Below are 23,533 nucleotides of genomic sequence, written 5' to 3' on the forward strand. Positions count from 1 at the left end.
AGGAAAACTGGATAGTCTGGAAAACCCTCGTAGCACAGCAGAGAACCAACGCACAACTCAACTCACATGGCCCTGGCCGGGAATCGAACCGGGGTCACCTTGGTTAGAGGCGAACGCTTTACGCACAAGCCAACCTTGCTTAGCAAGAGCTGATTTTGATTCTGGCAAGCGAAATAAAAACCGGCAGGTTCTGAGGCATCTTGGCGTTTCTTTTAATTTGATTCTGTGGGAAAACTGTATGACCAATAGTGACTGAACGGCTTTCAACTCATGTAAAACTGAGGTGCTGTTGCGCAATATGCAGCCAATCAAACACGTCCGGGAGAACCCCATCTCTCTACGATAAGTGCACTGGCTTCGTTTACGTGCTTAACACAACGCACTGAGCGCCATGGTTAAGTGTCTTGCCTTAGAAAATGACACAAGTGTCACGACTGGGACTCGAACCCACCCTTTGCTGATCATAAGCACAATAGCTCTCAAGAAACCGTGCCTTGTATCGGATAAGTTGGTCTATGAAAAGAGTTTGGAACCGTTTATATGGTCAGAGAGGTGTTTAAAAGTAGAATTTAATGATCCAAACAAACACCTCGAAAGTGCACGGTTTTCCTTTTACGTTGCGAACTAACACGGCACGCCATTTTACCGTCAAATTGTTGACTCCACATAATGACCGACCATGTTGGTATGCAAAGTAAGAGCAAAACCGTGCAATTTCGCAGTAAATTTGTGACAAAACAGTTCTAATAACAGTTCTAATAACAGTTCTGATAACAGTTCTGATAACAGTTTTGACAACAGTTCTAACAACAGTTTCTGATAACAGTTCTAACAACAGTTCTGATAACAAATCAAACAACAGTTCTGAAAACAGTTCTAATAATAGTTTCTGATAACAGTTCTAACAACAGTTCTAATAACAGTTCTAACAACAGTTCTAATAACATTTCTGATAACAGTTCTGATAACAGTTCTAATAACAGTTCTGATAACAGTTCTGACAACAGTTCTAATAACAGTTCTAATAACAGTAACAGTTCTGATAACAGTCCTGAAAACAGCTCTGATAAAGAGCTCGAACAGTTGTAATACTAGTTCATACACAGTTTTAAAACAAGTTTTCATTATACAGTTATTGGTTTTTATAACAGTTCTTATTAACAAGTTATTAAGACAGTTCTGATAAGAATTTTTATAACAGTTCTTGGATAACAGTTCTGAAAATAATAGTTCTAACAACAGTTGTTATATAACTGTTCTGGTGATAATCTGGCAACACTTTAAGAACACAATAAGTTTAAAAACTAAACTAATAAACCATTCTCGTAGAAAGAGTGTCCAAAGGAGCAAATCCATTGCTCGTCGTTACCAAATGTTTTCATGCTTACAATTAATTTGAGAAAATACCAATAGTGCAGCTGCTCTGCTCTGAAAGTTATGAAAACAGTTCTGACTAAGCCGTACCGATTCCATAACAGCACACCTCCAAGCATGTTTGCAAGACGATGCGATAGCGGTTCGTGGATGATAGTGCCCTCTACTGGCGGCGATTTTTTTCAATGGGGCGGATCGCGGAATTTTACTTTAGGGGTCGTGGAAATACAGAACACGCCCCTGTTCTGTATTTTTACGACTAACAAAAGACTACCATTTACTGTCAATGACGACAAGCACACGTGCAGCTCGCATAATGAACTAAAATCCATCATGGGCGAACCCGCCCCCCCCCCCCCCCCCCCCTTTGGAAGTTTGGAAGCGACTATAAGGACGAGTCTACTTTATTGCACACCTGGGGATTCCCCGTTTACGGCAGCTGTGAGAAATGCGGAACCGCGGAGCAGTACGTATTGTAGTTGTCAGTGATGTGTGAATGTTGTTGTGTATACGAGGCGAGTTGATCAACATACCAAAGGTTTCTTCGTGTCAAGTCCAAGGTTCAAGTCACCTCCATGAACTTCCACTATTATTTGAGTTGGTACCGTCTATTACGTGCGACAACAACATCCCCCTGTTTAACATTGAACCTGATGCACACATTTTGTATACACAACACACAAGAGAAATTGATACTGTTAGCTACATCTAGGCGTACATACATGTATGTGGTAGTCAACACCCTGTACCTACATTCTGCTACATCATGGGTGACACAATCTCTCATTACAGCAAGATTTGGGTTGCATAATGATAAAGTGATGCCAATGTAATGATGATTTTTGTAAATTGTATGCCCCCCTAAAATATAGGCCTCCTGCAACAAGTCGTGTGCTCAAGCAACGGTATGGGTACGGTGTGAACTTCTGGCTGCTAATTTTTGTGAGTATTCCTTTAAACTTACACTAACACTTATACTTAAAGGAACACGTTGCCATGGATCTGTCAAGTTGGTCTTTGAAAAGCGTTTGAAACCATTTGTTATGAAATGCAAATGGTTATTACTTATTTATTTAAAAGTAGACTATAATGATCCACACAAACACCTCGGAATTGCACGGTTTTCCTTTTATGTTGCGAAGAAACACGGTCGGACATTTTGTCGAGTCGAATTTTTGACCCCATAAAATGGTTGACCGTGTTAGTTTGCGACTAGTTGCGATGACGTAACCCTCCTGCCGACGGCAGGAGAGTTCTGTTATCGCAACTAGTTCACGACAAAAAAGGGAAACCGTGCAATTTTGAGTCATATACTTGTGTATTCTACCTTTAACACATCTTACTAACCATTGCATTTCTTAACAAACGGTTGCAAATGCTTTTCAAAGACCAACTCGTCCGATCCAAGGCATCGTATAACTCTTAGGTTTGATGTTTTTTTTTAGTATTGTAGGCAAATGCTTTAAACTTAAACACACACAGAAAGGTCAAGGTAAACACTAACACTATCAAACTTTTACCAAATGAAGTATACCATCTGTAAGTTGACTCCAAGAGCTAGTGTACCCCTAGAACCGTCTCACTCGACAAGAGACGGTAGCTGAACAAACCTCATAGTTCTGGGAGCATGAGCTAGTGAAGTTTTTCGAGAACTTGACTTACGGGATAGAACATGTATTGTAGTTTTAAAGGACTTGTTTTCTTGCATTGTGTGTTTTTTTTTATTTTAATAATGTTCATTCAACCCCCCCAAACACTTTACAATTCAGTTAATTTTTTTAGGTCGGTGAAAAACGGTTGGTGTTACAAAAAATTGGGGCTGGATTCTGAGTAACACACAATCCATTTTCGCTCATAAGTTTCCCAGTTTCTTTTAATTTTATTTGTAACTTTTTAACATTCCCACAATCCCAAAGTTCTATTGGTTTTGGTCTTTTCAGCGCTTTGATCTAGATGTAAAGGCGCTTTACAAATATTTAGTGGTATGTATGTATGTATGTATGTATTAACGTAATTAACCTTTCTTTTAGGGGGGGGGGTATAATTATGTGACAAAGCTAAAAATTATTAGCATAAAACCTTACTTGGTAATGAGTAATGGGGATAGGTTGATAGTATAAAACATTGTGAGAAACGACTCCCTCTAAAGTGACGTAGTTTTCGAGAAAGAAGCAATTTTTCCATGAATTTGATTTCAAGACCTCAGATTTAGAATTTGAGGTATCGAAATCAACCATCTAAACGCACACAACTTCGTGTGACAAGGGCGTTTTTTCTTTCATTATTATCTTGCAACTTCGACGACCAATTGAGCTTAAATTTAACAGGTTTGTTATTTTATGCATACATGTATCGTGACACTGTCTATTCCCAGATCAAATAATGAGATGACTTTGAGAAACATGCAATAGCCCTACGTTATGATCTAATGACCTGACAAGACTTCCATTTAACATTGAACCTTGTATTTATGGAGTGCAAACATCGACTATATAGTTGCACGCACTTTGATGTTCATGTTCATGTCTAATCAGTGGTTTCATGACACTTGTGTCCTTATAAGCAAGACACTTAACCATTGTTGCTGTGTCGCTCTTGATGGGCTGTAAAGCCATAGGTCATGTGCGCTGTGTAATAAAAGCAACGTCCTGTGTGCTATATACTTGCTAAAGAACCCAGTGCCCTTATCGTAAAGAGAAGGGATTCACTCAGCTGTGTTCCTGTTCTTAAACGGCAGCATATTATGCCACAGAAACTTGTAAACCATGCATGGTGCTATCACAGGATTATATCTCATACTTCAAAATGTAGCTGCACATACCTTGCAGGACAAAATACTGAGTGCTTTGGGTGGGAGAATTACAAGAAGGTATAATTGTATATTATTTGGATTTGGATTGTTTTTGTCTATGAGGCTTATCTCTTGATCGCTCTAAACTCTTAGCAATGGATGGTTTTGTAATGGAGGAAAGTTATTTGTATTGCTTGTGTAGCCTCTTTTAGGTTTTTAACTACAACAGAGAGATCTTTTTGTTTGTTCATTTTGTTTAGATGATCTTCCCAACGAGAGCATTTGGCAAAGCTCCCACGGGGTTATATGCCAAGCTGGCAACAACCAATCTCTCTCTCTGAAATTGTGACTTTTGTTAGCAATGGCAGACAAAATTTCTGACCCACCTGATGGCATCATAGTCCGCAACAAACTGGAATGTGCTATTTGCAAGAAGAGACTTAAGAACCCAAAAGTCTTACAGTGTTTGCATAACTTTTGTGAAATCTGCTTGGTTAATCAAGTGTCTTGTTGTGTTTGGAGTTGGAGTTGGTCAATTACATGCCCATTGTGCAAACAAACAACAAAAACACCCGCTTGTGGTGTCCAGAATTTGAAAACCAACTTTCACCTTATCGGACAACTAGAGGATGCACTGGTAAAAGAGGAATTGTTAACTGAGGAGTTTAGTCAGCCGGCTTGTGATTTGTGTGATCTTGAGAAAGGGGCCATGTCGAGATGCCTTGATTGTTGCATGTACTTGTGTCTTACCTGCAAGACGGCACATCGGCGCATTGCTGCTCTTTCAAAACATACGATTGCCTCGCTGGACGAGCTTTGTCTAGGAGAGGTCACTAAGACCTTCCGAAGGGAAAAGGGAACGGAGGAATGTCTAAATGATCACAGGTTCTTCTGTGAGACTTGTAATGACGTGGTCTGCAAAGACTGTCCTGAAATTGATCCAAGGAGTGGGAGGAGTATTTCTCCTGGTTGGAGAGGAGCATCTCAGCACAAGTTTGTAAAAATAGAATCAGCTGCATCCTCAAAGAGGAACATAACCAAACAGATGATTACAAGTCTTCAGAAAGCACTTGGTGATTACAGATCCACCCTGAAGACCATTGCTGCAGACAGAGCAAATTTGGATTCGCAGTCATTGGCGTTAAGGGAGCAAGTTAAGGAAGCTGTCAGAATAATCACAAAGAATATTAAAGAGGAAAAAGCCCGTCTCTTCAAGGAGATTGCCGACATCCAACAGAGGAAAAAGAAAACTCTACCAGAATGTGAGAAGAATCTAAAGGCTACAATGCAGCGCATGAGTGATTCGTTAGAAATGGCAATCAATGTCACTGACACCGCTTCAGATAAGGATTTCCTCGGCTTAGTTTCACTCATCAACAACAATCTTGAAGATCTGATGAGTAACAGACCTAACGCAATCTACAGTGGATTACCATGGTGGTTGAACAGGGAAAACAGCGGACATATTGGCAGTTTGAAGCATCCAAGTGGTCGCTCTTATAGTGGTAAGTATACTGAGAAATGTATACAACTCTTGTCAAGACTGTTGAGATACATAAACTATAATTTGAAATTCCATCGCCTTTTAAACAGGGAAAAAACCATTACTCATAACCGCCATCATGTATACAAAAAAAGGCAAAAACAAGGGAATCAGATATATTAAAAAAAAAGTAAAGATGTGATGGTTACAAGTTACAAGGGTTGTGGGTTCAAATCCCACCTGAGTAAAGTGCCTGTGATTTTGTTCACAGAGCTCGAGAAAGTACTGAATATACAGTGCTAACAAAGAAACATATTGGTGTATAGGGGTACATACAAAATTGCAAATTTCCATTTACAAATAACATACTTTAAAGGCAGTGGACACTATTGGTAATTGTCAAAGACTAGCCTTCACATTTGGTGTATCTCAACATATGCATAAAATAACAAACCTGTGAAAATTTGATGAGCTCAATCGGTCGTCGAAGTTGCGAGATAATAATGAAAAAAAAATAACCTTTGTCACACAAAGTTGTGTGCGTTTAGATGGTTGATTTCGAGACCTCAAGTTCTAAGTCTGAGGTTTTGAAATCAAATTCGTGGAAAATTACTTCTTTCTCGCAAACTATGGCACTTCAGAGGGAGCCGTTTCTCACAATGTTTCATACCGTCAACCTCTCCCCATTACTCGTCACCAAGGAAGGTTTTATGCCAATAATTATTTTGAGTAGTTACCAATAGTGTCCACTGCCTTTAAAGACACAATTTAAAATGAAAACATATAAACAATACAAGATGAAATGGTATCATCATTCTATAATTTTGTTGTTTGTTAATGTTTTCTTTTTATCAGAATATAAGTTTTAAACCTAAGAAAATGAGGGGTTTTATTGTGGCTGCTTATGTATTTCTTGTTTATAGAACTGTTTGGTTCAGTGCAACAAAGGGTTGGATTCAAAGGTAAGTGTTAATGAATGAGTTTTCTGTTGATTTAAAAAAAATTCTAAGCTTTGTTTAAAAAAGTATTAACAAAAGCATAATATATAAAACCTATATAATATGTACCACTGTATGTAAGAGTCCAGCTTTAAAAAACAAATTAAAATGTCAAAGCCATTATGTTGATAAACTATATACATCTTATAACTTCTAAATGTACATTGTGGTGGTACTGCTTTCTATAAGAAAACAAAACAAAAATTATTGTGCTGTAACTCAAGCCCTTTTCACTGACACTTCAAAGACATTTCAACAAGAAATATAAACCCAAGAAAATCATAGGGATTTCAGATCACATAAATCGGTATTGACGGGGTACATCTAAATGCAAGATAGACTTTTAATGCAAAAACATTTGTTGAGTCCTAAGGTTATGTAGTGCACAGTATTTAAAAAGTGTAACCATTCAAAAGTTATATTTTGAGATCTACAGTGACACACAGTTAAACAGTGTCTTCATTGAATTTTACCATAAAATCATCAGTCAAACTTTACCATTGTTCGCCTAGACAAATTTACTTTTTGTTTGTACTTGTGTATAGTATCTTCAGCTGAAGCAACTAAGAAATTGAGGAGGGTTCCAGCTCAACGTCGTTTGCCATCAAAGTATCTCCCGAAGCCTACTGCAGTTTCTGCATCGACAAAACCATTCACAACCTCCCCTCCAGAAGCTCCAAAGTTTACTTTCACTAAACCTAGTCAGTTGTCATTTAGCTTTGGTCAGACAACAACATTGGTCAAGAAACATCATGGGAATATTTCTCAACCAGAAGAAATAGGCAAGTAAACGTTATTGAGCCATGCTTTTAAAAGTCAGGGGTTCGCTGTTAATTGTTTCCGTTCGGTGACTAGGTAGCAGGACCAAGAGAGTGTCACCTCAAAGGCGATTGTTTTTATTCTATATAAATATATCTATGTACACAGTCAAACTTACATCTAATAACTTCATTTCAAAAGTTGGTTGCATTTTTTAGATCTCGCCGAAAATCAGGAGTGAAATACTCATGCAGGAAGAGTTATCCCAAATAGGTATACATTATCTGAAAAGCGTTACTCGGTCTTAGTTTAAAATTGTTGGGTATTAATACTGTTACTATTTTACATCCGGCATTAAAGGCAGTGGACACTATTGGCAATTACTCAAACAAATTATCAGCATAAAACCTTACTTGGTAACGAGTAATGGGGAGAGGTTGATGGTATGAAACATTTTGAGGAACGGCTCCCTCTTAAAGTGACATAGTTTTCGAGAAAGATGTAATTTTCCACGAATTTGATTTCGAGACCTCAGATTTAGAATTTGAGGTCTCAAAATCAAGCACCTGAAAGCACACAACTTCGTGTGACAAGGTTTTTTTTCTTTCATTATTATCTCGAAACTTGACGACCAAATTGTGCTCAAATTATTAACATGTTATGCATATGTGGAGATACACCAAGTGAGAAGACTGGTCTTTGACAATTACCAATAGTGTCCAGTGTCTTTAAGTGAAATAGTTCTCAAAATGCTTAATACTATCAAAAGCTGCTGTATAGGCTTCAAAAGGTTTTTATTGGCAGTGACTTTAAGAGTGATTACCAACCATACAAAGTTAAATTTTTGAAACTGTAATCCAAGTATGTGACAAATGTTTTCATGTCTAAAGATATTAAGGAACAATTATTACTGCATTTGATTTGGTTTCTCAGATGATGATGTGATCTTCATCTCCGAGAAGCTTCCTACCACTGATCAGCGAGCCAGAGCAGAGCGACTTCTCTTGCCTCCGACCTTCTTCCTGTATGAAGATGATCCGCCCTGTCCCGGCTGCAGAGGATGTGAGGAGGAAGATCTGGCTGAGCGAGGAATCCAACGTGAGTCAAAATTAGTAAAAATGGCCTCTCAAGCGTAAACTGTACAGGGTGCCCTGTACATGTATGTAGTTTTTTTTATGACCCTCCGAAACAGCAAGCCAAAGGGCCACATAGGTTTATACATTTAAACTGGGGAGGATAGGTCCACAGTTCAGGATCCGGAAAGGCCCACCATTGAAAAACAGTTTCAAAACCAATGGGACCAATTGCAAAAAGGACAATAGGTCCACGGTTGCAGGCTTATTACTGGTACAAGCTTGTGTGTGATCAAGGTTTACCCGTTGAAATTGATAACCTTAGTAAAATTGGTGCGACTGTTAACAAAGCGAGGACTTTCTTACTTCACTTTTGTGTACAAAACCAATAGGGAGGTTGCTAAATACAATTAAGTCCAAACAATGGGTCCTTTTGGAGAACAAAGAATAGGCATCAACTATAATGGGATTCACAAAATGTGTGTGCTGGGTGTGTTTGCAAGCATTGTCCAAGCGATATCTTTGGGTTCCCTGTAAAGCCTTTTGTTCTTTGTGAAACTTGCTATGTCTAAAGCAAAAGAAATGTTCTCTAAGTGCTAAGATTGAGATTAATCACAGCAGGGCAACACACCATTATTGTTTCTTTATTTATTTTTCCATTTCCTGTTTTATTGATTCCATTTCAAGGAAGTATACAAGGTTTAGCTTGAAAAAAGAGGGAAAAAATCCTTACAGTGTCTAAACGTCCACATTCATTGGCAGAATTTAGAATTTATAATTCTTAACTATTGATAAAATGCCTAATTACAAACAGGTTAGCTAGCTAATTTGTATGGTTATTAATTTAACAATTAGACTTATTGAGTAGTAGAACAGAAAATCTTTTAATTTGTTTTGTTTCGTTTTTGGCACTCTAGTCTCAGGAGCAAAAAGATTTGCCTTTGCCAAGGCTGGTGCTCAACTTTTTGGAAGTGGAGGTGATAATTACGCTGGGGGAGACAAGAAACAAGACCCCAACTATGATCCCATTATACCCAAGGTACATTTTCCAGTCTTAAGGCCCTACATGGTTTGCAAAATGCTATGCTTACAATAATTTTTATCTTAAAGTACGCACTAATCCTCCAATCAGATTCGCAGAATGGAGTGGTGATAAAAACCTATATTGCACGGCTAATATCACTATCTGCGTCTTGTGTGTTCACGCGGCAAGTTTGCTTGAAGATAAATATGTTATCACACGCGCGCTCGTGGAAATACTGAAAATAAAGCGCGTCTGCGTCCCATATCCAACGAGGCCAACGGCCGAGTTGGATATGGGACGCAGAAGCGCTATATTTTTTTTCGTATTCCACTCGCGCTTGAGTGATAACTTATATTATATAACACCCAAGCAGATCCTTGCCATTTGATTGGAGGATTGTCCGTCACGTGATAGCGAATAAAAGTACCATTGCACGCTGAGTCACTCACCGTGCTTTTTCGTTCCATCCGAAAAGTACCATTGCACGCTGCCAGCGTGCAATGGTACTTTTCGGATGGAAATGGTTGAACTTTTATGGTTATAAGATAGCAATAAGATAGCAATATGAATATGTTCTTATTTTCTCTCCAGCAAAAACCTGGTGCTGCAACTCCCTCCAGAGACACAGCAGTTAAATTTAAGCACGTTGTCAAAACTTGCCCAAACATTACGACAAAATCAGTCAGTGGCCTGTCCAGGAACTAAACAATAATAATAATTTATTGCACTTATTATTGCGCTCTTTCCAGGACCAGCCTGTTTGAGAGCACATAACAATTAAACACAATTCCAGTAAACAAATTAAAATTATGAAAATTATGAAAATTAATCCATACGAAAACAAACATAAGCGTAATTTATCAAAAATCCATTAAAAAGTTACAGCAATCCATTACAAAGTTACAGCAAATAACAAAAATCCATTAAAAAGTTACAGCAAATAACAATCAGTAAGAATTACAACAAACAATTACAAACAGGCTTCAAAACATACAGAAGCAAATTGCACAAAGATCGTAAAAACTGTCACCAACACAATAGATCACAGATTGTAAAAAGCCTCCCTAAATAAGTGAGTCTTAAGTTTGGCCTTGAAGGACCCCAGCAAAATACCTCCCGTAAACAAGGCGGTAGTGCATTCCACAACTTTGGAGCAGCCGACTCAAAGGCGCGATCACCCAAAGAATGCAGCGCTTACCCTTATAGGATACTCTAGAATTATTTCAGGCTATATCTATGCTGACTTTTGACAGTGAGAAGTTTGCACAAATAGTCAGGAGCTAAACAATAAATACGTTTATAAACAAGCAATAACAATTTAAAATGAATGCGTAATATAATTGGCAGTCAATGCAGTTCCTTCAGGACAGGGGTTTTATGACAAAATCTGTTTGTATTTTCAACAAGCCTTGCTGCAGCGTTCTGAACTCTTTGTAATTTTGCCAGTTGAACAAGTGGGAGACCATAAAAAAAGCTGTAACAATAATCAAGACGGCTATGTGATGAAGGCATGAATTAAGATAATAAGAAAGTTGTGAGATAAATATTTACTTATGCGCCTTATATTAGGTAGATGGTAAAAACTAGTAGTACAGACTTAAGCAAGGCATAAAAAAAACTTTTTTATTGCCCTTTTCTGACTGACCAAAACAATCAGAAATCCACGGTCGTTTTTTGGTTTTTTTCAAACGGCGTTTTTTGATTTTAAAAGTATTGTATACTTTTAACGCCCAATAAACGACAATAAACCCTTTATTTGAAGCTGAAATATTATTTTTGAACACGATGCACACAGCCACATGGTTCATATGCTGAGTGTATCAACCATGCACGCACACGACGTGCACAATTCTGTCGCTCACACGAGGGAAATACCCACTGCATGCAAAGTGCATAAACAGTCCGCTTGCTGTGATTGGCCGTTGATAGACTCCAACACAATAGGCACATTCACAAACCGAGAAAGAAGTGTCATACAGTGTGCCGCACGCCTGTAGAATGGTACAATGTACAGCCTTGAAGCATATTCAATCATTTATAACTTTCGCCGATTGAGGGCGTCCGCGATTCGGGGCAGTTCATTGATAAATAATAATTGTTCACTGATTGTTGAATCTCAATGATTTTTATTGCAAACAAAGTTCTTAACGCCGGAACTGCTAATCACTAATTTATGAAAATGGGTTTTGATGGAAAAAGTATTATTTAAGGCCAACATTTGGGGATAAGATCGTCCTAAAATATGTGTGTATGTTTTTTCTCCGAAAAAAAACCGAGTGACCGACCCGATTTTTTTGCCAAGAGCGCAATAAAAAGTGTTTTTTATGCCTAATATGAGAACTCATAGACAAATTGGAGTCAAACAAGAAGGAACTTCAGACAGTGCAAGTATTAAGCCTTTTAGTTGTGTGTCCTTTGGGCAAATCTATTTGTTTTGTGACTCAGAATAGATATTAAGATATTTTTCTTTTCTCTCTCATAGCAAACCATAGAAGAGCTGATTGCCAAGTATCAACCCAAGGCAGGCTCAGGGCATTGCGATGGTTGCTGGTTGCACAATGAGGAGACAGCGATGACCTGCATCTCATGCACAGCACCGAAACCTGTTGCATTAACTCCCTCGGGTACTCAGCAGTTGAGAACCTTGTCAAAACTTGCTGGAGCATCACAACAAAAAGCAGACCCTTCCACAGCTGCCCCTACCACAGCTACCCCTTCCACAGCTGCCCCTTCCACAGCCGCCCCTTCAACAGCAGCTCCCTCCAAGAGCCAGCCCCAACCGCTGACCCCAGTTAAACCAAAAGACCAACAAAAAGAGGTCCCACCGACCAAGGAGGGAAAAGGCTTTGTGTTTGGAGGACCATCGACATCATCTGATACCATATTGATGGCTCCTAAAGAGAAACAGGACGCAACTCCTACCAGCAAATTCACCTTCGGAAGTGGATTCCAGAAGTATGATCTTGTTGCAGCCGGCGATCAGCCCAATCAACCAGTTGTGCAGTCAAAATCGCCCAGTGATGGCTTTACAGTCGGCACAATGAACCTAACATCCCCTAAGACTGAACCTGATGCAGCAGCCCCTTCCACAGCTACCCCTTCCTCAGCTGTCTCTTCCACAGCCGCCCTTTCAACAGCAGCTCCCTCCAAGAGCCAGCCCCAACCGCTGACCCCAGTTAAACCAAAAGACCAACAAAAAGAGGTCCCACCGACCAAGGAGGGAAAAGGCTTTGTGTTTGGAGGACCATCGACATCATCTGATACCGTATTGATGGCTCCTAAAGAGAAACAAGACGCAACTCCTACCAGCAAATTCACCTTCGGAAGTGGATTCCAGAAGTATGATCTTGTTGCAGCCGGCGATCAGCCCAATCAACCAGTTGTGCAGTCAAAATCGCCCAGTGATGGCTTTACATTCGGCACAATGAACCTAACATCCCCTAAGACTGAACCTGTTGCAGCAGCCCCTTCCACAGCTGCCCCTACCACAGCTACCCCTTCCAAGAGCCAGATCCATGCACCACTGACCCAAGTAAAACAGGACTACTCTCAAGAGGTCCTTCCAAGCAAGGATGGAACAGGATCTGCTTTTGGAGCAGTATGCCTTTCATCACAAACTCCCAAGAGCAGTGCACCTCCAGCATTGTCCATGCATAGTGAGGAAAAATCCATGGGTTTTAATTATGCTGACATGGCCAAAACAAAGGGATCTCTATTCTCCTTCCGCATGGATGTCAGCAAAACTCAACAAGAAGCTCCTGAGAAATCAACGGTCAAGCCAAAATCTCCTGGGGTAGTTAAGTCAGCCCAGCAGCCACAGTCACCTAGACTGAATAAAAGTGAAGATGGTGACCCCTTCATTGAGCTGCCAGAATGTATCGAGCTGAGAACCGGCGAAGAAGACGAGGAGGTAAGATTTAGTCATCGAGCCAAGCTGTTCCGCTACAACAAGGAGTCGACTCAATGGAAAGAGCGTGGTATCGGGGACATCAAAGTCCTGTCCAACCCAGACACGAAAAAATATCGCATTGTCATGCGTAGAGAGCAAGTCTTGAAGGTCTGTGCCAATCACTTTGTCACTCCGGAACTGAAGTTGCAGTCGATGGCTGGATCGACAAAATCTTTGGCCTGGATGGCAATGGATGCATCTGAGGATGAAGTCCATATGGAACAGTTGGCTGTGAGATTCAGAACAGAAAAGTTGGCCCAGCAGTTCAAGGAGGCAGTTGAAGCAGCCCAGGAGGACATGAAGACAGGAGAAGGAGATGCAGTCAAGATTAAAGATGGGGACAACAAAGAGGATAAGACAGAGAAAGCTGAGAACGAAGACCCAAATGTTGACGGAGATGTAAAGGAAGATAACGATGAAGATGACGATGGTGTTGATGAGGGGGAGGAGGATGAAGGTGCAAATGGTGATGAAGAAAAAGAGCAAGATGCCATGGAACAAGTTGATGAAAAAGATGAAGATGAACAAAACAAACCAACACAAGGTGGAGAAGAGCAAGATGCTACAGCACAAGGTGAGGACCAAAAAGATGCCAAAACTCAAGGTAATATTGTTACCTGATGAAGCTTCATTTTCTTGTGTATTTTAACCATCACTTATTAACAGTCATTCGAATTCACCCAGTATGATTAGCCAAGTTGAGCCAAAATTACAGGACATGTTTTACAGGTAATGATGCCCCTCATACTGGAAGATAAAAACTGTACACGGTCCACAAATAATTTGGTGTGGAAAATTTATTCTTAACGCTCTTAAGCCAATGAGAGAAGACAATGAAGAAATTTAGGTTTTTAAAAGATGTAAAAGGAAAACCCCAGAGAATTATTCCAGGGAAAACCCACGCAGTCAAGTCGTGCACATAGGAACTAAAAACCCAATCAACACAGTACCCTGGTGGGATTCGAATCAGGGTCCAAGCAAAAGGCGAGGCTAGACACCAAAGTGTACACCAACCTGACCGCAACTCATTGTAATTTTATGGATTAAGGAAGAAAACAGGTTTATGTACACACAAGGTTTAGGGTAGGGGTAGATTAATGCCACTCTCATTTCTTCAGCTGTTGCTAACTGCTTACCAATCAAAGTTACCTATGGTATAAATGCACAAAAATTGTGATGGCACGGGGTTAACCATTGTGCACTGCTATTTCAAAAACGGGACCATCCTCTGAAAGTTGTATTTGGTTTTGTTTTTGTTTTCTTGAGAAATCCAAGTTGAACAAATAGATGATTATTTCTCTTGTGTCCACCCCCACCCTTTCATCATTAAAACAGGTGACGACAAATCCCCAACTTTCAAATCTTGTGATCCAAACATGTCAAAGTCATTCTCGGAGTTGTTGCGTAATGCCAATGCCAGCCACGCCCAGAAACAGAAGGAGATGAGTGAGGCTGAATCATCATCTAAGGACGGGCAGGCAGCCGGGAGTAGCAAAGATGACAGCGTGACCAAGGAAAGAGATGATATTCACTTTGATCCGATCGTTCAACTCCCTGAACAGGTCAGTAATGAGATGTGGCTCCTTTAAACGGTTCAGGTACTATTTGTTCGACACAAAACACAACCGTCCTGAGGTTTACATTAAACCTACACTGTTTAAAGATAATGGTGGTTGAAAGTGTTCCTTAAGATGTTGTAGTCCCTAGTATTTGAGAATGTGGGTGGGTTTACTGCATCTTGACTGCCTTGATGAACTGCATCTAAACGTGTACATCAAAGGCTAATATTAAGAGTAAATCAGTTCAATCTGTGTTTTCTTGTTAACAGTTGGAGAAGATTACCGGTGAAGAGGACGAGAACCAGCTGTTCTGCTCCCGTGCCAAGCTTTACCGATACGATAAGACCTCATCCCAGTGGAAGGATAGAGGGGTCGGAGATATCAAGATTCTGCAGAATGTTAAGACGGGACGATATCGGATCCTCATGAGGAGAGATCAGGTGTTCAGGGTAATAAGGCAAAGTCATGCACCGATGCTCTGTTTGCTTATTATCAAATTAAATTGAGTTGGCAATGTTTTCTCGACAGAAAATGTAACTATCACTAACATGCTTTTGGCTATAATCATGTCTCTCTTGTGAGGAGTGTTGGCTTTGGAAAAAGCAGGGGGTTACAACAGGGCTCAACGTTCCCAGAGTGTACTCTGCTGATCTTCAGGAGAATGCTGGACTGCTAATGAGCTAGTAGGTCTATAGTTTTAAGGGATGCGTATTTCGGCGGGAAGTATCCAAGCTCTTCTTGAGGTTGATGCATAAGAGTCAACGGCTGGAATATGTATATGCACTGTAGTGTGCCAGTGTTGTGGTGAGCTACTGTTGGAAGGATTTGATTTGAGTTGTGGTGACCAGTAGATGTCATTGATAACTTGAAATCTTGTGGAACTGTTTTGTGAGGCTTGTTTCATTATTGCTTCTCTGATTCTGCAGGGTAGTTTGGCTTGCTTCCAGTTGAATTCGGTGGTCATGCTCTTGCCAACGTTTGTTGATTGCTAATTTTCCAGGTTTTTGATGAGGCTGTTGTGTGCTTGGTGTTCCTTGGTTCTTTTAGATATCATCATCATCAGCAGTCCAATTTCTCCTGAAGACGTGTAGGGTTTATATCGCTCTAAATGGTGAGACCACACAGGTTCTTTTTAGAACCAATAATGTTTCAAGTCAGCCCTGAGGGCCTAATTATTTTGCAGGGCTTTTGCAGGGCATATATAATGTTTTTTTATCAGAGCAATGCTGGTTTTTACAGGATTATCAAAAAAGAGATATAAAGTTAGCAGCGAAAGTTTCAGCTTAACACAATGTCTACCTTGTAAGAAACAGGAAAAAACTATTACAGTATTTTCACAAAGCATCGAATCCATCCACACTGAGCGCAGGTCACAGTGGAGTCTATGGCCGTAGCAGTCACGAACAGACAGCATGAAAATTTGAATCTCCAAAAGTCACCTTCAGGCAATCTTTAGGAGATTCAGCTAAGTTAACATGCCTTTTTACAATTTAAGGGTCCTTCCCAAAATATAAGAACCTACTACCTGTAACTAACTAATTAATGTGAGCAAAACCTGGGTCTTATTTTGTAGGGTTTGTGCCAGAACATCACTGTTTTCTTTTAGCATCAACTGTTTTTTCTGACATTTCTTTTACACAACTCAACTGCATTACTTGCAGATTGGGAAAACTGAATATCTGATTTTCCAATCTCTGTCATCTCTAGGTATGTGCCAATCACTACATCACCAAGGATATGGCCTTGCTCCCTAATGCAGGCTCGGAGAACTCCCTGGTCTGGCGGGCCATGGATGCATCGGACGGTGAACCTCAACCTGAGCAGCTGGCAGTCCGCTTCAAGCTGGCGGGAACAACTCAGCGCTTCAAGGTGACGTTTGACGAATGCCAGGCCGAGCTGAGAAAACTAGAAGATGATAGCAAAGGAACTGAACAAGGTAATATTTTTAAGCAGAATATTTATCTCTATGCTCTAGATCCCTACCCTACAATTGCTCATTTTCCCTGATGTGACAGCTATAATATAGACTTTTAAAAAACTAGGAGCTTGCTGGGATATCTCTATGGGGTGTTTGTAAAACTTATTTTCGGTTACCCTGAAATAATGTGCGAGTTTGACAGTGAAAGTTGCCTTTGACAAAGCTTCAGTCAGCAAAAAGGACCAGGCTAAATAAAAGGGAACACTTTATATGTAAACGATGTCTATTTTCTAAAGGACAGGTTGACTAATTATATCATGAAGTTCAAGACATAGGAACTAAAAACCCAATCAACACAGTACCCTGGTGGGATTCGAACCAGGGTCCAAGTAAAAGGCGAGGCTAGACACCATAGTGTACACCAACCTGACCGGAACTCATTGTAATTTTGTGGATTAAGGAAGAAAACAGGTTTATTTACACACAAGGTTTAGGGTAGGGGTAGATTAATGCTACTCTCATTTCTTCAGCTGTTGCTAACTGCTTACCAATCAAAGTTACCTATGGTATAAATGCACAAAAATTGTGATGGCCCGGGGTTAACCATTGTGCACTGCTATTTCAAAAACGGGACCATCCTCTGAAAGTTGTATTTGGTTTTGTTTTTGTTTTTTTGAGAAATCCAAGTTGAACAAATAGATGATTATTTCTCTTGTGTCCACCCCCACCCTTTCATCATTAAAACAGGTGGCGACGAATCCCTAACTTTCAAATCTTGTGATCCAAACATGTCAAAGTCATTCTCGGAGTTGTTGCGTAATGCCAATGCCAGCCACGCCCAGAAACAGAAGGAGATGAGTGAGGCTGAATCATCATCTAAGGACGGGCAGGCAGCGGGGAGTAGCAAAGATGACAGCGTGACCAAGGAAAGAGATGATATTCACTTTGATCCGATCGTTCAACTCCCTGAACAGGTCAGTAATGAGATGTGGCTCCTTTAAACGGTTCAGGTACTATTTGTTCGACACAAAACACAACCGTCCTGAGGTTTACATTAAACCTACACTGTTTAAAGATAATGGTGGTTGAAAGTGTTCCTTAAGATGTTGTAGTCCCTAGTATTTGAGAATGTGGGTGGGTTTACTGCATCTTGACTGCCTTGATGAACTTCATCTAAACGTGAACATCAAAGGCTAATATTAAGAGTAAATCAGTTCAATCTGTGTTTTCTTGTTAACAGTTGGAGAAGATTACCGGTGAAGAGGACGAGAACCAGCTGTTCTGCTCCCGTGCCAAGCTTTACCGATACGATAAGACCTCATCCCAGTGGAAGGATAGAGGGGTCGGAGATATCAAGATTCTGCAGAATGTTAAGACGGGACGATATCGGATCCTCATGAGGAGAGATCAGGTGTTCAGGGTAATTAGGCAAAGTCATGCACCGATGCTCTGTTTGCTTATTATCAAATTAAATTGAGTTGGCAATGTTTTCTCGACAGAAAATGTAACTATCACTAACATGCTTTTGGCTATAATCATGTCTCTCTTGTGAGGAGTGTTGGCTTTGGAAAAAGCAGGGGGTTACAACAGGGCTCAACGTTCCCAGAGTGTACTCTGCTGATCTTCAGGAGAATGCTGGACTGCTAATGAGCTAGTAGGTCTATAGTTTTAAGGGATGCGTATTTCGGCGGGAAGTATCCAAGCTCTTCTTGAGGTTGATGCATAAGAGTCAACGGCTGGAATATGTATATGCACTGTAGTGTGCCAGTGTTGTGGTGAGCTACTGTTGGAAGGATTTGATTTGAGTTGTGGTGACCAGTACATGTCATTGATAACTTGAAATCTTGTGGAACTGTTTTGTGTGGCTTGTTTTATTATTGCTTCTCTGATTCTGCAGGGTAGTTTGGCTTGCTTCCAGTTGAATTCGGTGGTCTTGCTCTTGCCGACGTTTGTTGATTGCTAATTTTCCAGGTTTTTGATGAGGCTGTTGTGTGCTTGGTGTTCCAATTGGTTCTTGTAGATATCATCATCATCAGCAGTCCAGTTTCTCCTGAAGACGTGTAGGGTATATACCGTTCTAAATGGTGAGACCACACAGGTTCTTTTTAGAACCAATACTCCTACCCAAAAATGGTTGTACCCGCAAGTTGACTACCTGGCATTTATCTTTAAATATCACTTTTCTTAACAGCTGTAATACATGTAATAGGGTTCAAAGCCCCTGAAGCTATTTCTCTGCATAATGTTTCAAGTCAGCCCTGAGGGCCTAATTATTTTGCAGGGCTTTTGCCGGGCATATATAATGTTTTTTATCAGAGCAATGCTGGTTTTTACAGGATTATCAAAAAAGATATATAAAGTTAGCAGCGAAAGTTTCAGCTTAACACGATGTCTACCTTGTAAGAAACAGGAAAAAACTATCACAGTATTTTCACAAAGCATCGAATCCATCCACACTGAGCGCAGGTCACAGTGGAGTCTATGGCCGTAGCATTCACAAACAGACAGCATGAAAATTTGAATCTCCAAAAGTCACCTTCAGGCAATCTTTAGGGGATTCAGCTTAGTTAACATGCCTTTTTACAATTTAAGGGTCCTTCCCAAAGTATAAGAACCTACTACCTGTAACCAACTAATTAATGTGAGCAAAACCTGGGTCTTATTTTGTAGGGTTTCCGCCAGAACATCACTGTTTTCTTTTTGCATCAACTGTTGCATTTCTTTTACACAAATCAACTTCATTACCTGCAGATTGGGAAAACTGATTATCTGATTTTCCAATCTCTGTCATCTCTAGGTATGTGCCAATCACTACATCACCAAGGATATGGCCTTGCTCCCTAATGCAGGCTCGGAGAACTCCCTGGTCTGGCGGGCCATGGATGCATCGGACGGTGAGCCTCAACCTGAGCAGCTGGCAGTCCGCTTCAAGCTGGCGGGAACAACTCAGCGCTTCAAGGTGACGTTTGACGAATGCCAGGCCGAGCTGAGAAAACTAGAAGATGATAGCAAAGGAACTGAACAAGGTAATATTTTTAAGCAGAATATTTATCTCTATGCTCTCGATCCCTAGCCTACAATGGGAGACTTTCTGGGACGATAGAGGGCAGCAGACTTACCGGGTAAATCCATTGTTCTCAGAATTATGCGCATGTTCAGAACTACGTAAACAATGGAAATTTACCCGGTATGTCTGCTGCCGCCTAGCGTTGGAAAGTCTCCTATTGCTCATTTTCCCTGATGTGACAGCTATAATATAGACTTTTAAAAAACTAGGATCTCGCTGGGATATCTCTATGGGGTGTTTATAAAACTTATTTTCGGTTACCCGGAAATAATGTGCAAGGTTGACAGTGAAAGTTGCCTTTGACAAAGCTTCAGTCAGCAAAAAGGACCAGGCTAAATAAAAGGGAACACTTTATATGTAAATGATGTCTATTTTCTAAAGGACAGGTTGACTAAATATATCATGAAGTTCAAGATGACTTATTGTTATCACCAGAAACCATGGAAGAGAACACAGCATCAATTAGGACAGCAGTTACCGATGCAGCAACCACCACAGCAGCAACGGAACTCTCTCCTAGATCAGCGACAACAATCACCACTTGTACAGCAGCAACAGAAGCTTCTACTGCATTAACAACCACCACAGCAGCAACAACGTCTTCACTGCATCAGCAATAACAACATCCTTTATTGGGTTTTTGTAATGGAATATTATATTCTACTTTTAAAACATCTTTCCAACCATGCATTTTATAACAAACGGTTTTCAAACACTTTACATAGACAAACTTGACCGATCCAAGGCAACAGGTCCCTTTAAACGCAACGTTTGTTAGCATACAAAAAAGCACTTTGTATAGGGTTAGTTTAATTTTATTTTAAGTTTTTAAATTAGGCTTTTTATAAATGCTTTGTAGTTTAATTATAGATGCAAGACACTTCTCACTGATGTCCCATGGATTTCTACAAGGAGGTCTGCGCTGAAATTAGTTGTTTTATCATTTCTGGGTAAATTGATTTTTTTTTTCTTCAAAGTTTCAAAGGCATGGATGTAAATAATAACATTTCCTACAGTATCTCGGGTGTTTTTTTAAACTTAATCCCGCTTTTATGGCAAAACAGCTTATCTCTGTGCTTGTTTTTCTCAAAATGTAATTTGTAGAGTTAGGTTGTTTTGTGATACTGGGGTACAACACGAGTCATGCCATCCTGCTTGCATTTAGCACATGCTCGTTCAGTGTTAAATACAGGGTGAGTCAAAGAGAAATTTACCGCAATGGACCGATCCATTAGGCTCCGCCCATAACGCACGTGTGAGCAAGAACACGCGTGCCTCTCCAATGCCTTTCTGCACAACTCTGTCGCGCGTGCCAAGCATAATCGCACACGCATGTCAGACTTATTTGTCGGACCTTCGTTCCGTTGTGATTGGTCAATACGCAATGGGGCAGAGCCTACGGTTTATTGGTAATATTTTTCAAAACAAACAAATGACACTCAAAAGTTCAGTAAAGCATATATATATATATTTTTTTAATGAAAGAAATTGATCAATCGTCATAGGATTTGTGTATATTTTAATAAAGGTACTCATTTTGCTAGCTGTCCATGGAGTACTTGACAAAACAAGTACGGTAAGCATTTAAGATATGTACTTAATTTAGTCGTATATAAATGTAGATATACTCATGAAACTAATCTGTTGAAATTTCAGTTCGAAAGATTTAATGTCAATGCATTCTGGAGCTGTAATGTCCATTGCAGGAAGATTTATCCAAAATGACAATCTGAGAAGTGACTAAAGTTTCGAGTGAGTCATAGTTTTGATAAATTTGGTCCTTTAAGTTAAATCCAAGGTCCCGTTTGTCAAATCTGAACAAAGTCTCAGGTTCATTGAGCCATGTTTAAAATGAGACATAATTCTTCTTTTGATCATCTCATAAACACCCTTCACAAAACAATGACTTGGGTTTTGGGCTGCAGTACAGGCACTGCCCACCCGGTTTAGGTCCCGTACTGAAAGTGTAAGTTTTCTTAAAATTACTGACACAGCCCAAATCTTACCCAAAGCCCAAGCTGTGGTTTCAAAAAGGGCCTGAAAAAATCCCAATTCTCTTTTATCACGTCCCAAGAAACCCATAGCCCTCACTGGCTCAGTTGTCAAGTAGGTCACAAATTCTTTTTTAGTAAAACTTGAAGTGAAAGTTTTTGGTCCAATCAAAAATTAAGCAAAGTCTCAAGTTGTAGTCTAGCATAAAGTACTGTTTTCTGAAGCCTCTGTAGTCTCGCGCCCTATTTAATTGCCAAGTTTCTGATCAAGTGTACATGACACTGATCCTGTTTTATGTAGTTTTCATTTCCGTTGAACTCAACTAAAAAACTAAGAAAGATAATTCCCAAATAAATATAAATTACCAGTAACGGTACCACAGAATAGTCTTCTAGAAATCTTTACCTCTAATGAGTAATGTCGGAAAGTAATTCATGATCAGCCTGCCACTGGTGGGTAGGGGTAGTCTGGGTAGGTGGTGGGGGGGGGGGGAGCTGTGGATGTCCCGCCACCAATATTATAAATGCACCTTTTTAAGTACATAAGTTTGAAACTCGTGACTGCAACAATATTTTTAAGAGAGTAAATTAATTCCCGACGTGCTATTCTTTTTACTTTAGTCTGTTTTGAAATTTGTTTTCCCTCGGAAGAGTCAGCCAAACTGTAAATAAAAACTGAAAATTACAAACAGCATGTGTACATGTAAGTCAGCCCTTGGACTTTGATCAAATGTTCCTACAATTTTCCACAGAACCAAAAATCCCAACTGTATGTATTGCATACGTAGTGCTCATATTATGCATAATAGTGTGGACACTGAATGGAAGTTCACAGATCAAGGTGAACCTATTGATTAACCTCGTACTTGGCTGGAAGCAGTCCCATATCTACAGATTAAGTGGGGGAACTGATAGAAAACACCTCCAGCATGTAACAATCACTGCTGTCGTGTATTACATGAAAGGGTTTTTTTCTTTGCAAAAGCACAAATTCCACGCGTTTTGCTCCGCACATTGAGTTCAAAGACCAAGTTAGATTAATTATAATAGCCAAGTCAAAGTATCAGTTAAAATTATAGCAAGTAACTGGGAATGCATTGTCAAAAATTTGTGGTTATAATTTGTTAAGTATTTTTTTAATAATTATCATTTAGGTGGCTAACTTTGTTTTTATCAGCTCGCTCACTATTCAGCTTTAGTTGAAAGGTGAACCAGAATACTACATTTTGGTATTTGAGAGAGAATTTAAAATTACTTCTTTTGAACTCTTTGCTGCAAACAGCAACAACCTATCAGGGAAAGCTATTCCCAGGCCTGATTTTTGTTTCTTTTTTTTGCATAAAAAAAACGTGCAAAAATAGGCCCTGAAAAGACTACTAGAACACATCATGTGTAAATGTAGGTTATAATGGTAAATATATTCAGTAACATTTATTTCAGTACAGTAATACCATGGTAATACAGTAGCATGAGATATGAAACATGAAACAAGGTCAGCTGGTTAATGTTCAATTTTTTTCCCAAAGAACTGGCTATTATCATGGCTA

At 39.8% G+C, this 23,533-nt stretch overlaps 1 protein-coding gene across 1 annotated transcript; it reads left to right on the forward strand.

Moving 5' to 3' along the window:
- Positions 1 to 1,891: 1,891 nt before the first annotated feature.
- On the forward strand, positions 1,892 to 21,396 carry LOC117298362 (E3 SUMO-protein ligase RanBP2-like). Its single transcript, XM_033781582.1, has 15 exons — positions 1,892 to 1,934; positions 2,247 to 2,316; positions 4,426 to 5,670; positions 6,572 to 6,610; positions 7,192 to 7,428; positions 8,339 to 8,503; positions 9,396 to 9,517; positions 11,985 to 14,025; positions 14,787 to 15,013; positions 15,280 to 15,459; positions 16,718 to 16,946; positions 17,676 to 17,902; positions 18,169 to 18,348; positions 19,726 to 19,954; positions 20,431 to 21,396. The coding sequence occupies exons 3-15, from the start codon at positions 4,527 to 4,529 to the stop codon at positions 20,613 to 20,615; spliced, it is 5,205 nt and encodes a 1,734-aa protein (XP_033637473.1). The 5' UTR covers positions 1,892 to 1,934; positions 2,247 to 2,316; positions 4,426 to 4,526; the 3' UTR covers positions 20,616 to 21,396.
- Positions 21,397 to 23,533: the final 2,137 nt, after the last annotated feature.

This window comes from Asterias rubens, chromosome 13 (assembly GCF_902459465.1).
Source record: "Asterias rubens chromosome 13, eAstRub1.3, whole genome shotgun sequence".
Lineage (NCBI taxonomy): Eukaryota > Metazoa > Echinodermata > Asteroidea > Forcipulatida > Asteriidae > Asterias > Asterias rubens.